Source organism: Manis pentadactyla, chromosome 9 (assembly GCF_030020395.1).
Source record: "Manis pentadactyla isolate mManPen7 chromosome 9, mManPen7.hap1, whole genome shotgun sequence".
Classification (NCBI taxonomy): Eukaryota; Metazoa; Chordata; class Mammalia; order Pholidota; family Manidae; genus Manis; species Manis pentadactyla.
Window position 1 is genome coordinate 42,286,656 of NC_080027.1, and position 14,800 is coordinate 42,301,455.

General features: G+C 50.6%; 1 protein-coding gene across 12 annotated transcripts; it reads left to right on the top strand.

Moving 5' to 3' along the window:
* The first annotated feature begins 1,802 nt into the window (after positions 1 to 1,802).
* PGAP2 (post-GPI attachment to proteins 2) lies at positions 1,803 to 14,713 on the top strand. Of its 12 annotated transcripts, none has more exons than XM_057507262.1 (6): positions 1,803 to 2,155; positions 4,656 to 4,830; positions 12,316 to 12,568; positions 12,709 to 12,815; positions 13,411 to 13,519; positions 13,884 to 14,713. In XM_057507262.1, exons 1-6 carry the CDS (start codon positions 1,893 to 1,895, stop codon positions 13,964 to 13,966), a joined length of 990 nt encoding a protein of 329 aa, XP_057363245.1. In that variant the 5' UTR covers positions 1,803 to 1,892; the 3' UTR covers positions 13,967 to 14,713. The 12 variants fall into 12 exon arrangements, 8 of the variants coding, with proteins under 8 accessions (XP_057363245.1, XP_057363246.1, XP_036760105.1 ...); XM_057507263.1 differs by having other exon boundaries at positions 1,804 to 2,155; positions 12,709 to 12,803; XM_036904210.2 differs by having other exon boundaries at positions 1,805 to 2,155; positions 13,801 to 14,713.
* The last annotated feature ends 87 nt before the right edge of the window (positions 14,714 to 14,800 follow it).

A 14,800-nucleotide genomic window follows, 5' to 3' on the forward strand; every position in this document is an offset into this window, starting at 1 on the left:
TATTAAGAGGATCAAATCAGGGCCTGTACATAAAGTCCTTGCCACATAATAAGAATTCATTCTTTTCTTCCACTTTTCCTCACGTATACCAAGGTAGGTGATAGTCTTCAGAACTAACAGTAGAGGAAACAGATTCAGAGAGGGTCAGTGACAGCTGAGGTCACACAGTTCAGAAAAGACTCAGGATGAATTCGTAGTATAGCTTACAGATCTAGTCATACTAACCATGGTGTACTGAACCCCTTCTGTGTGCCTGGCACACAGCTTTATTACCTTATTTAATTCTCACAATAACCCTATGATGTGGATATTCCTAAAACCATTTTATAGATAAGAAAACTGAGACTCAGGTCTGTATGGTGAATTGCCCAATCACCAGAGAACTAAAGGCAAGATTAAAGCACCTCAAGTTTCAGACATCGGGGTGGTCCAGAGGCAGGGAGAAGGGCCTAGCCTCAGGGTATGGTATTTAGGGCCAAAGGATCGGACAAGGTGTCAAGACAGGGAACAAGGAAGGGCCAGGAGCAGGCATCTGTGAGCTAGAGCTAGAGTAAGAGGGTAACACAAAGGCCCAGGGTAGAAAACTTAAATCTAGTTATTGAAACGAAAAGGCAGTGGTTCCTTTAGTAAAGTCTTAGGAATCATTCATTTGCTCTGGGACCTTAAAGGACAGGGTAGGGGGGTGGATTCAAAGTCAACAAAGTCGTTTTTGGAAGACACCTTCTCTTCAGACTTGGAATGAGTCCTAGATACCTCTAGGTTCCCCCACTATTTCCCAGCCCAGGGCTTGCCAACAAGAGGGCCTATCCTGAGTAAGTGGACAAGAGTGAATGCGGGAAAAAGAGCTCCGGCAAGTCAATCAAGTTTGAGCCTCTGTTTTTCCATCTGCAAAGTGGTAATTACAGTTTCCTTGTAGGATTAATGGTATAGAGTGATTAATGGAACAGTCTCAGGGGCCAGACTCCTATCCTGGTTGACATTTACCTGCTGTGTGAATAGGTAACTTACCTTCTCGGTTTTCCATTGGTAAAAAGAGAGTATGAATAGTGCTTACTTCACAGGGTTTTTATGAGGATTACATGAGATAATGCATAAAAAGTAGGAAAGTACCTGGGACACAGAGGGTGCTCAAAATGTGCTAATTATTATTGTGGGATTTAAATAGGGCAAATGTGATGATAACCATGTTTACCTCAAAAGTCCTCCACTCCCTCTAGGGGCTCTGACAAGCCCCGTGTGTCTGCGGGAAGGATTACTGGTCCTTCACCCTCTTACCGTGTTGGAGTGAGATGGTCTTTGCAAAGGGAACCAAGAACCCCGCCTCAGGTTCCTCTGTGGGTCAGGCAAGGTGAGGAGGGAATCCTGAGGGCTGCTTTCTGGGGACCAACCCTCTTTTATGGTCGGGAGAGACCCAGGAAGGGGTGGGGGACAGAACATCTTTGTGCTAAGTCCGACAGATCAGGGCGCCCTCTCCTGATCAAAGGCGGGAACAGCTCTGGCCCAGAGTTCCTCAAGTGAGCCTCTGGATCTCCACCCAGTAAGGTGCTCTTCCCCTCTTCCTTTGCTGGAATGCCCCGAGTGGGCTCTAGGGAGCCAAGTTTGAGGGAGGGGCGCTGAGACCAAGGCGAAACTAGTTTAGTTTTTCAGAAGGTCGAGGCTGGATAATTCGGCTAGGATTGGGGGAACGACAGGAGAGACTGAGGTTAGTAAATGACAGAATTCGGGGCCCTGTTAAATTAATTTTATGTTCTTTTAACAGGTGATGGAACGCAGCTGAGAGGTAAGGTGACAAGGTGGCTTATCCAACGTGCATACCCCGGTGTCCAGGGCTCTTTCGGTTGCCCTCACGCAGCCAGAATTAGTGGGGCAGCCCAGAGCTAGAGACGCATGGCATGATTACGGGGGACGCCAGCTTAAGGGGAAGAGCCGAGGGTCCAGGTCTGCAGAAGCGGGGAGGGTCCAGTAGAGGATCAGAGCACAGTTTCCTCCGGGAGTTCCGCCCCGAGCGCGCCGACCCCGCCCCTGGCGTTCCCGCTACGACCCGCCCGCTGCGCTCGCTCCCGGGCCCGGCTTGGGCCACCCCTCCCCCGCCCCAACACGGATCCGCCGGGCTACCGGCCCGCGGCGGCGCGGCTTCCTCGCAGCCACAGCCTGAGTGAGTATGAGCATGGGTGAGCCGGACCGCCGGACAGCCCCACTTGGGGGAGCTCCGCCACGCGGTCTGGCCTCTGCAGGGCCCGGCCGCCAGCACTGCGAGTCTTGGTCCTTGCCCAGGAACTGCCGCTGACTCCCTTTCGCCTCCGCTCCCCGACATGGGGCTGACTGCAGAGGTTGAACTATACCTTCTTCACTGAGCAGGGACTGCTGGTCAGAATTCCTCGTTAGGTTCCAGGGATGAGGCTGTGGGGAACCTTGGAACCCCACAGATTAGTTTTAAGTCCCAGCCCCCCAGTTTTTTGCCGGTGCCCTTGAGCACGTGTTTTTAACCTCCCTAAGCCTCAGTTTCGTCTTCTGTAAAACGGAATTATACAGGCTGTATTACCTACCTCATAGGACTACAGTGAGGATTGAAAGAAAGAATGTATATTGAGTTCTAAGCAGGGTGCCTACTACTCAGAAGGCACCCAGTAAGTGGAGATGCCAACTGGAGGGTGAAAAGATCTCTAGAGACCTTTGGAGGTAAGGTAGGGGTACATCTAAGAGAGTACGTATGAGGAAGTTAGAGCTCACCAGAGCTGAACAGCTGCTTTTCAGGTATTGAGCTGCTCCTGAGGCCTGGAGGAGTAGAATGACCCAAGTTGGAATGACCTTATCAGTTACCTAAATCCCAGGATCTCCATGTTGCACAACTGGAAACAGGCCCAGAGTAGTTAGGTAACTTGCTCAAGGTCACACAGCTAAGAGGGAGGCTGGGAATACCTCCCAGAAATGAAACTGACTGTTCCTTGAATCTCTTTACCACTCCATGCCTTGGGCAGTGCCTCTTCATTCTCTGAGGATCTGGTCTTGCGTTTGGAGAGCCCAGTGGTTCCTGAGGGATTCAGAGCAGCTGGGTTTAGGGAGAGATGTCCGGAGGGGGGACTACAGTGGTTGTCGTGCCACTATAACCATAGAATATGGGTTTGGTTTGAGTGGAGAGGTGTTCGCCTTCTAGTGCCTTCAGGGACTTACAGTCTATTGGGGAATGATCCAAGGAGAATGTTTGATTTGGGAGGGTCACTAGAGCCACTTACAACTCCCTTGGGAGATCCCTGGTTCCACCTGAGCAGCTGGGGCAGGCTGCCTGATTGGGCCAGGCAGAGAGGTGGGTGGGAGAAGATGGATGAGAATGCAGAGGCTTATCCACCTGGTTTGTTCAGGAATGCCAGGAGGCCAGCCTCACAGCCTCACTGAGGTCAGGTTCTTCCTGAAAGTGGGACTAGAAGGGAGACTCCTGAAGACAGGGCCAGAAGAGCTGGGACTTAATCTGACAAAATCCATGAGTCCAGAAGGGTGGGTTCTTCATGTTTCTGGAGCCAGCCCTACTTTGGCAAAAAGAACCCTAAATTCAGAGGATGACTTTCCCTCAGGTTCAGTCAATGGCTTTGAGGAAAGGCCTTTCTCTCTTTGCATCTTGTTTTCTTTGTCTTTGCAATAGGGACAGGCTGACTGACTTAACTGTATGGGATTTAGTTTTTACCTTTCTGCCTCCTCTGGATAGGTACCTTTTCTTACTCCCCTCCTAACCTGACCTAACCTGACCTTTCTGCTCAGGGCTCTGGAAGGGGCCAAGGAAGACCAGAGTTGCATTTTTTGGCTCTAGGTGTCCCACATCTCTCCACTGCTGATTCTTCCTTCTATTTTCTGTTGACCCTAAGCATGTTCCTGCCCCTCATTTGGCCTTAACTTCCCCTTCTATACACTGAGGGAGGCTGGGCTAGGATTGCTGGTGTATACTCAGCTACTATAGTTCCTGACCTGTAGATACCCTCATCTGAGTAGGGGGTCCTAGCCTACAGCGGGTGGTAGACAGGTCCCTGGGCACCGGGAAGCCTCCAGAAGCTGATCAGACAGATCTTTCCAACAAATAGCAAGCCCAGACTAGCACCAGGCCTGATTCTGCAAAGCCTTTCACCCTCAGAGCACATGAGGCAGCAGGCGGGGACAAACAAGGGGTTCAGGTTCTGTTGGCTTCCATGGAGTCCTTGCTGCTGTGGACTGCAGTGCAGGCATACAGAGCTGGGAAAGAGACTGAAGGTGCAGAAGGGTAAAGCTGTGCAGTGGGTAAAGCTGTGAGAGCTGATGGGAGGTGTTGATGGAGAGATGTCCACTGGGAGGTTTTGGATTGGTTCCTGAAACGAGACAGACTAGTTAAACCAGCTCTTGTAGTCCCAGGCCTGTCAAGCCAGGTATAGGGGTAAGAAGGTTTCCCAATCTATTCAAGCTTCATCTTAGCACAGATTTGGTTCATTGTCCCTCCTCTGGAATTGAGGGTGAATGTTCTCTTAGGATTCTGAATCAGTCTTCTTCATCCAGTGTAGGCGCAGTCTAAGCTTAGGGGCTATGTGGCTTCCTTCCAACCCATAGCACAGCTAAGCTGAGCACAGGGGCTGGCTTCCCCGCTGACTCTCAGCCTGGCTGCCTTGGGCCCTGACAGCACACCACTCCATCCCCAGGTCTGACAAGATGTACCAGGTCCCACTGCCAGTGGACCGGGATGGGACCCTGGTCCGGCTTCGCTTCACCCTGGTGGCCCTGGCCACAGTCTGCTGTCCACTTGTCGCCTTCCTCTTCTGCATCCTCTGGTCCCTGCTCTTCCACTTCAAGGAGACTACGGCCACACACTGTGGGGTAGGGCTTGGGGAGCCACTGATACCTCTTATTCAGGCCTAGTTGGATCTTTTTTTGGACCCTGATTCTGTTATAACAGGATTAGCAACTCTCCAATGGGGCCTATCAAGCACTGGGGTGCTGGGGAGATATCTGCAAACTGAGGTCTCAAGAAATAACCTCCCTCCACTTTCCAAGAAGGTCACTGGGGGCTGGGTCCCTGAAGTTGCAGCCCCAGAACCCAGAACCCAATCCTTCATAGAAGGGAAGATTGAGGAGCTCCAGGGTTTCCTGGGGAATGGAGAGAGAACAGGCCTGGGCTAGAGGGCATTTAGGGCCTCTTCATATGGTGCTGTGCCCATCTCTGTGGGAATGTGATTTTGCGTGAGTGTGAGACACATGACTGTCTATAGTGGCTTTGAGTGGCTATGTATATTAAGAGAGACTATATCTGTGCCCATCTGGATGGGGACTTGATTATATGTGTATATATGTGTTCTGGAGTAGGTCCCATGCCCTCTGAGGTGCCATAGGTAGCCATGCACCCTCTGGACAAAGATGTGGTGTGCTGGGCTAGGAAAGATGTGAATTTTTCTCTGCAGGATATTGCAGTAAGGAGGGTGAGACCTCGTATACTCCTAGTTTATCCACTGACTCTCTATATTACCTGAGACACAGACTGAGCCTCAGTTTTCCCATGTCTAAAATTCTCATTGGTAATTCCTACTCTTCTCTTTCTAGGGCTAGGGTAGAGCTCCAGGTAGAGGAAGGATAGGAAGGTGGTTTGGGGAAATGTGAAGGGTGAGGAGCAGAAGGAGGGAAAAAAGGAGATTGTCAGGTTGGAAGGCAGAGCGGAAGAGAAGTTAGCTTAGGGGATCTGGGTGGAAAAGAGGCAGAACTTGGACATGGATCCTTGGACTAGCCTCAGAGAGATCTCTGAAGACCCCCAGTCAGCTGAGCTTCTGGCCTGCCTATGAAGAACATTTGCTCTAGAAAAAGAGTTGTAACTAGGAGTGTGGTATGACTAGCAGTATGGGATTGGGGGCCTGCTTCTTTGGTTCATATGACTTGAAATTTTCCCTCTTCCTGATTTGTCAATGGGTAGATGTGGGCCAAGAGCTGTGGGAAGCCCATCTTCTGAGTTCCAGGGCTGGGAGCTGTATGTTCTAAGAACAAGACTGGAAGATCAGGTGATCTGAACAGGTAGATCTAAACAATGGCTTTTCCTCACCTTGTTTTAACCTTAGATAACGCATCAAATGTTTCTTTTACTATGACCAACTCTCTTCATCTTGCAGAAACCGTTCTCATGTGTCTCCTCTGAAAAGCCTTCCCTAACCTACTTGGGGTAGACTTAATCACTCCCGTCTCCCGCAGTTCCGTGTTCTCTGTCACACAATTCTACCACACTATATTTTTATCTGTCTGCCCCACCAGACTGGGAGCTCCTTGAAGGTGGGCACTGTACCTGAAAACGGAAAATGTTGGTTGAATAAATGGATAGGACCCCCCCAGGTCAATGGCCTGGCAGAAGGCAGGCATGGTGTAATGCAGTCATAGTCCCTACAGAAAAGTATAATATTTGTATGGCATATGGAGTTAAACGAAGTAGGCTCTGCCCCTCTTGGCTGGCTCCGAGGGTTAATGGGATCAGTAACATCAGCATACTTATAACGTATTCTTGGGATACTAGTTAGGGAGTTAAAGCACAGGTAGTTGCAGTAGGGGTACCTGGCCCCTCTGGGGCAGGACCAAGACTAGCTATCCTGGGGATATTTTGTCCCCACTCCCTAGGACTACCATGTTGGATCCACCTTGGAATTTTTCATATATGCTCTGAATTTCTCACCTAGAGTATCACAGTTAGATGATTGTGTCTCTGCTTGCACATGTCCAGTGATGGGGAGCTTCCTTCCTCCCCAGGCAGTATATTCCAAGGAGGTTTAGTAACTAACAATTAGCAAACTCATTCTTACAGTGAGCATACACTGGCCTTCTGGTGAATCTCTGCCTTAGCCCTGGCTCTGCTTTGGGAGCCTGAGAGCTTCAAGTCAGCCCTGCAGAGACAGGAAGGCAGTAATTGGGGGTGGGGTGGGGGTCGGGTGTCCCTGAGTCTACTTTCCTTAGGCAGCCTAGCTCCAGTCTCATCAGGCAACCCTCGTAAGTCAAGCGCCTGTGAACTTTGCCCTGTTGGTCACCATTCTCTCTGTGGTACACCTGGTATACCCTGGTCTGGGCTTAGGACTTCATATGGCCCGGATAGTACAGGCTAAAGCAGGACTGTTCCATTCTTATGACTGGCTGTTAGACCTCTGTTAATGCATCCTGAGCTGTGATTAGCTGTTTCAGCCCTGGTACAGGCTGAACACTGATAGCATATTCTGAGGCCTAGATTCTAGAGGCCTAGATCTCTTTTGGATCCTGAATCTATTGTCCTAACATTAGCCAGCTCTCCAATGGATCCCAACAAACATACTCAGTCTTATTCCAACAAAAATGGGCAAAATCTTCTTTTGCTTTCTCCTTCTCCCTTCCCAGAAACCTGCCTGTATCCCTGGACACAATCCTTGGACACACATCCTTGGCAAAGAAGCTGCTGTGGGCTGCCCTTAGCTCCTATCACTTCTTACCTTTGCAGAGTGTTCCAAGATTGATGATGTGGCCTTGTTGGTCTTTGGAAGGCTGTGTGCCTGGGCAGGCATGGAGATCTGGCCTCTGTGGGTGGGAGGGCAGGCCCTGGAGAGCTGGGGGTGGAACCTTCCTATCTTAGAACAGTCTCAGTCTGGCTTGAGCCCTCAACCCAAGCCCAGGATCCTTCAGCATCCACTGTGAGTGTTGCTCAGTACGCGGCCCCTCTGATCCCCACCTCATTGTCTGAGGCTGAGATGGACTGGTGACTAGGCCTCCGTTAATGGAAGAATCCCCAGGGGACATTTGGTCCTAGGCCTTTTAATACAAAGCCATCTCTGTTTGCCCTGAAGAAGGGAACCCAGTGTGAGGGGTCATGGTGTTTGTTGCTGGTGGGGTAGTGGGAGGAGGGAGTTCTCTGCCTAGTGGGAGAAGGGAGCAGAGAAAGCCTAGTGCCCTTAGTCTGGGTCTGTCCTTGCTGAGTCTGGCCCGGCACAGCAGGTTCAAGCTGAGTAGAGAAGGTCCCCATGACCCTCAGATTCCCAAAAACCTTGGATTGGGTGACTTGGTCTTTTCAGAGAGGAAGGAGATGGAGGTCTGGACCTCAGCAGAGATCCTGGTATCTTGAGATGAGGGTACTGCTGGCCTAAGGCTTAGATCATTCTGAGACTGGGGGTGGGATAGCTGGAAGCCTGTGGCCCCATTGAAGTAGGTTCTGCGGCACTCCCACTGTTCCTAGTTGAACTTGGGTGAAGAGCAGGAATGTGGTCAGACGGGGTCAGTGGGAGGGCTTGGGCCAGTAGAGCCAGGGTCCTTTGTCTAGGTTACTTGGTGTGAAGAAAGCCTTGACTTGGACCTTTAAATTATCAGGTAAGAAGAGACCTTAATCCTAGTGTTTGATCTTGGCATAGTTCTAGGCCTCAGTCTCCCCTTCTGTGGAATAGGAACAATCACCTTTCCACCTCTGACCCTTCTGAGTGGTATGAGGGTTGTGAAAATGAGGTGGGCCATCAAAACTCCCATGTCCAGGCCATGAAAATCTCTATTCTCCAGGCTCTTCAAGAGGTGCGCCTGCAGGACCAGTTTGCCAAGGCCAAGGGTATTCCTAAGAGCTGACCTTGCCTGTCTCTGCTTTTCCTGCCCATCTTCCTCTGCACCTCCTTCTCTTCTTTTCCTTTGTCCCCTATGTCTTTTCTATTATTTCTACCCTGTCTCTTTCCTATACCCTGTGGATCCAGCTCTGGAAAAGGCCCCATTTTCCTTGGCCCAGGTATCCCATCAGACCCTAAGTTGTGTTCCTTGCTTTGCCTGGGCACCACTCCCTACAGGATGTTCTCTGCAGCCTCCCAGCCCTTGGACTCTGATGGGACCGTGTTCCGGCTCCACTTCACGGCCATGGTCTGGTGGGTCATCACTTTCCCCGTGTTCGGCTTCTTCTTCTGCATCATCTGGTCCCTGGTGTTCCACTTTGAGTACACAGTGGCCACTGACTGTGGGGTGAGTGCCAGGCTCCCCAGCACTTGGGTCAGGGCCAGGTTGAGAGAAAGTGATAAGGGTGGAATCAGAGTAGGAAAGAAAACAGAGGGTCAGAGAGAGGGGGAAGGGATAAGAGGAGGCTGGGCTGCATGTCAGAGTTAAGAGGGAATTTGGGGAGAGAGGCTCAGAGAGGGTAAAAATCACAGTCCTCTAAGAGTAGAAGATTATAGAGAGTGCAAGAGAGCAGAGGGGAGAGGGGGAAGGGAAGGGAGTGGGAACAGGCAACTGAGATCATGAGAGGGAGGGGGAGACTGAAGAAAGACTGATTGGAAAGGAAGCCAGGACTGAGGAAGTTAGATAAGGCAAAGAGCCAGAAGTAATAGGTGGCATTAGCCCAGTGCTGCCCTGGGGTCTTCTAGCTTGGTTTCTCCTCTGGCAGCCTTAGGCCCCACAACCTGTCCAGTCAGGGCTCTGCCAGCTAGAAACCTAGAAGGACTTCCTGCCTCCAAGAGTAGTCCACCAGGCCTTTCCTGAAGGCCCAGTGGTAGAGGTGCTGTGTCAGGGGCATGGAATTGAACATGGACCTGCCTTTACCATCTTATTCCAAGAGAGTCCTAGACACAGAACTACAACACAATGAGATGGGACTCCTATTGTGATAAAGGGGGCACAGGGATTACAGGGCCCAAGCACTTAAGCAGCTTGGATGTTGGGGAAGATTTTCTTCCTAGAGGAGGGAGCATTGTTGCTGTGGGGGTGAAGAAGGATGTTTGTGAATGCTAGGCTGACAACTTTGGATTTTATCCAGAGGGAATGGGGAGCTTTGGAAAGATTTTAAGCAGGAAAGGGACATGATCAGATTTGTGCTTTGGAAGACTATCTGGCTCCTGAATGGAGTACAGACTTAAGAGCAGGGGCAAGAGTAGGGAGACCAGTAATGAGGCTAGTGTAGTAGCTTGTGATACTGGGGAGACCAGAGCTAAGATGGGAACTATGAGGATAGAGACATGGGGATGGAGTCTGGAGAAGAGTAGCAGATTGAACTGACAGGAATGGGAGTTTTTGTCAGTTGAGAAGGAGCATGGGAGACAGTAAGGTAGATAGAAAAGTCATCCATAATTTCAGGGGACTTTTGTCTGAGGTCAAAGGAATGAATCACTAATGGTGAAATCTGAGTTACTACGATAGGGAAGTTTTTGGACCCCCTCCCTTTATACCATGTGATTTTCTGATCTGCTGCCCTGCCACAGATTCACCAAGCTTTGTCCTCCAGGCCAAAGAGTTGCAGTTCTTGAGGAAAGGGGTTATATTCCCATTCTCAGTACCCTTAGCTCTGGGCTCATGGGAAGAGTTGGGTGAGCTGGGTACCTGGTTTCTGGTAGCTCCTGATGTTGCTTGTTGCTGGCATAGTTGGTGAGTGGGAAACTTGTATGCTTGGGATGGGGGTATGTATATGAGTATCTATACCTGATTATGTGTGCATGTGTGAGTGTGTGTGAGATGAGAGGCAATCCCTGCTCTCAGAAACTTGCCCCCACCCCTAATCAGAGAGGAGCTAGTGAGGACAGGACCAGCAGCCACAGGGCCCTAATTCTTCTCCCTTCCTTCTGAGGTATCCCCCAACTCTGTGCCAACTCTACCCTGTACCTGTTTCCCAACATTGGTCAAGGCTGGGGGCCCTTGAATGCTCTGAGCCCTTCCAGCCAAGTTTTAGGTGCTGGTTCTGTTCCCCATAAAATAGCTGAGATTGGGGCCGGGGTTTTCAGAATGAATGTTCTAGAAAGTGGAGGCAGTACTCCCACTAATCCTACTTAGGAGACCTACTCAGAGAGAGAGAACAGTAAGGAAGGTTGGGGGTCCCAGAAAACTGGTGAAAATATAACTCCCACCTCTTACTCATATGCATGCTTTGCCATGTTCAACAGCTACACATTTGCAGGCTTTTCAGGGAAGTTTGTCTTCTGAAAACCTTCACTTGTATCCACTGTGTGCCAGACATTGCAGATGCTTTGCATACATTATAGTTTATATTCACAATCATTCTGCCACGTAGGTTGTTCTCCCTATTTTGCCAATGAGGAAATTGAACTCAGAGAGGTGAATTGACTTGCTCAAGGTCACTCAGCTAATGAAGTCAGAGCTGGGACACAGACCTGGGTTTGTGCGGCTCCAAAGCCTTTGAGCTACCTCTTCACTGACGACTCACAGTGAATATCTGAGCCTGGTCTCAAACTATGTTATCTCGAGCCATGGCCTTGAGAGCAGCACCGTCTCTTTGAGAATTCTGCACTTGGTTTACTCCAAAAGTGCTGAGGGGAATACATCTCCTTTTCTGTAAAGGCTGTGAAGCCCCTACTTGGTTCTCCCCCAGGCCCATCCCTGCCCTGTGAGCTGCTTCCATTATTACCTACCTGTGACAGAGAACCATTCAGAGTCCCCATTGGGAGAAAGGAAGGGATCTTCCAGCACTCCATCCCTGAAGACTGGTCCTACCAGAGTACAAACAGAGTGATTCCCTCATTGGGTTGCTGGGCACTGACCCTTGTTGAAAATCTAAAAAAATCCATGGAAAGTATGGGCACTAGATTGGTAGCTTCCACTACTAGTTGAATCTTTTAGAAATGCAGATTCTCAGTTTCCAGACCTGCATTCTCACACAGTCCCTGGGGAATTGCATGCATATAAAGTGTGAGAGGCAGTGGTATATGCCCTGGAGTCCAAGAGATCCTCATCCCATTCCTGGCTTTTTGAGGTGGGATCTATACTACTGTTTATTCATTCCCCATCTTCTCACTCTCCAGTACAAGCAATACCAGTCCCTGCAGCTGTGTATCATCTCCTTCTCCATCTTCATCTTGAAAGAATGACTCTCCAATTTCTTAAGGAATGAGGAATTCCAGGCTTTGAGAAAGGTGGTTGGAAGAAATGTACAAGAACAGGGTCATTTTCTTAGATTACTCCCAGGTTTGGAGTACCCACTTCCTTAACCATGATCAGGATGAGGGTACCCTTCTGACTCAGCTTCCCCAGTCTCACAGTACCTTCTACCACTTTGGCACACCTGCCCAGAGGAGTAAGTGGAGCTGGGAGCAGTCATAGGAACAGCTCAGCTGGGCAGTGAATCCAGCACTGTCCTAAGGAAGCTCAAATGGTTTGTGACTCATTCCTGCCCTTGGGACTGAATCTGGCTGGGGAGTGAGAACCAAGTACACTCCCGGCCTGGGACCTGGAAGGGGAGGTCTTCGGGAAGTGCTCTGAGGGCACCAGAACTAGGACTTGCTGGAAGTGAAGGGGCTGGGGAAGTCTTCTGAGGGCCCTGATAATGTTGGTAGATGGAAAGAAGGATTTCCTGGTGGGTGGGGAAGGCGGAGACCGGTGCCCAGATGGGTCACAACTCTCTAGGTGCCCAATTACCTGCCATCGGTGAGCTCGGCCATCGGTGGGGAGGTGCCCCAGCGCTACGTGTGGCGCTTCTGCATCGGCCTGCACTCCGCGCCCCGCTTCTTGGTGGCCTTCGCCTACTGGAACCACTACCTCAGCTGCGCCTCCCCGTGTCCCGGCTACCGCCCGCTTTGCCGCCTCAACTTTGGCCTCAACGTGGTGGAGAACCTCTCACTTCTAGCACTCACCTACGTCTCCTCTTCCGAGGACTTCAGTGGGTGTTTGGATGAGGGAAGGAGGAGTGGGGAAGGGATCTGGGAAGGATGGCCCCGCCCCTCCTGCACTACAACCTTCAGACATAGGGGTTTGGATGTTCCCTGTAATGTGCCTCCCAACCCTTCTTTTTCCCTCCAGCCATCCACGAAAATGCTTTCATTGTGTTCATCACCTCATCCCTTGGTCACATGCTCCTCACCTGTATTCTCTGGCGGCTGACCAAGAAGCACACAGTAAGTCAGGAGGTACGGTCTACCTCTAGTGGGGCTCCAGGCAGCCCAGAGGAAACTCAAGGACACGTGTCCTCAGGATGCGGTAAATGGTGAGGTGGGAACTGTAGTTCTAATGGGTCCGCTGGCAGGGGTAGGGGCTTGGGGACCAGTGGCGGAAGATTGGACTGTGTTTGGGTAGTATGGGGGACTGGAGAATAGAAGAGATGTAGGCTCCAAATGAGGGTAGAATGAAGGGCAGCCCCTAGGCTGCCTGGATTAAGAACTCGTAAGGGGTCTGTGGTCTGTAATAACTCCAACCCTCTGCCCCGAACATACACATCTTTCTTTCCCCCACAGTATCTGGAGGTATTAGGTTGGTGGGTGACTCCAAGTAACTTTCATACTCCATTTCCCCCAAAGTAGGAGGGGCAGGGACATCACTGCTCCTTGCCTAATTATACCCCCAAATGTAGGGATGTGAACATGCCCATCATTCCTGCTGCCCCTACCTGTGCCCCCTTCTATGACCAAGTTGGGTAAGACTCAGACCTTAGGAGTGGGTGCTAAGAAGGGAGGCTGTCCATACACACCCAGCAAGCTGCAGAGTGACCAGACAGCCCATCCCTAGGATCGCAAGTCCTACAACTGGAAACAGCGGCTGTTCATCATCAACTTCGTCTCCTTCTTCACTGCACTGGCTGTCTACTTCCGGCACAACATGTATTGTGAGGCTGGAGGTGAGGCCAGGCTAGGGTCTGCAGTTGGTCACAATGACTGTGGGACAGTCGTGATATTTTCTATGACATGCTATATGGTAGTAGTGTTGGGGGCTGACTTCTGTTGTGTTCACTGTGTAGTGATGTAGTAGTGGTGATTTATCAAGAGGTCCCGGGGGCAGTGGGTTGGGGCAGGGGCAGGAGGCTTACCATGGCCTCTTGTGTCCCCACAACAGTGTACACCATCTTTGCCATCCTGGAGTACACTGTTGTCCTAACCAACATGGCGTTCCACATGACAGCCTGGTGGGACTTCGGGAACAAGGAGCTGCTCATTACCTCCCAACCTGAGGAAAAGCGATTCTAATTCCTTCTCTCCTGCTAGGGAGAGGTGGCCCACTGCCCAGAAACTACAAACAAGATACTGCTCTGACCTTCCCTGCCTGTGTCCTCTCTGGGCCCTATTGAAGCTTGGGGGGGGAAGGGTGAGGGGGGACAAGGGAGGAAGGGCCCAGGACAGGCTTTACCCAGCCCTGCTGGCTTCTTTTCCCCACCCCACTTGAAAGCACAGGAAACTTCCAACAGCATCACCCTTATGTGAGAGGCCCCAAGTAGCTGAGCTCCACCATCTGGTGCTAAAAAAAAAAAAAAAAAAAGTCCTGGGGTTCATAATCATCATTGGTTCTTGGCCTTTGCGTAGCCACCTCTTGCTGAGGTCAGGGACCACTGAGCAGTGGCTGCTACCTGAAAACCACAGCCGTTCATGGAGTCCTTCGCTTGATTAACGTAACAGGTCTAATGATCCACTGTGTATGTTGAAGCCTATGGCCGCGGGCCCCTGCTAAGATGTCCCAGGTGTTCTAGTACTGACTCCACCTCTGATTTGGTGGGTGCCCTTCCCTATCTGAGCCTCCGTGTGTCCTTGTGGACAGTGGCGGGTAGGTGGGCTGTATGATTTACAAGGGCTCTGACAGTCTGTTGTTCTGACACCATCTTGTGGAGATGGTGTTCTGTACCCAAACGATGACTTGCTCCTGAAAAGGCAGTGGCACAGCATGTATTATTTCCCTTCCCTTCTGAAATCTCTTCCTTACCAACACTTCCTTAACAAAGGTATGGAGTGGAGGGGTCAGAGGCAGATTTCTTCCCCAAATCCTGACCTCTTTTAGTTGTACATTTTATTTTAAAGGAAAATAAATTTTTTCTTTCCCAACAGTCTGGGCTAGGCTTGCTTGTCTTGGGGCTCGTGTCTTTGTATAGTGGAACTGAAGTGAGGAACAGGCTCCAGGATGGGGGGAGTAA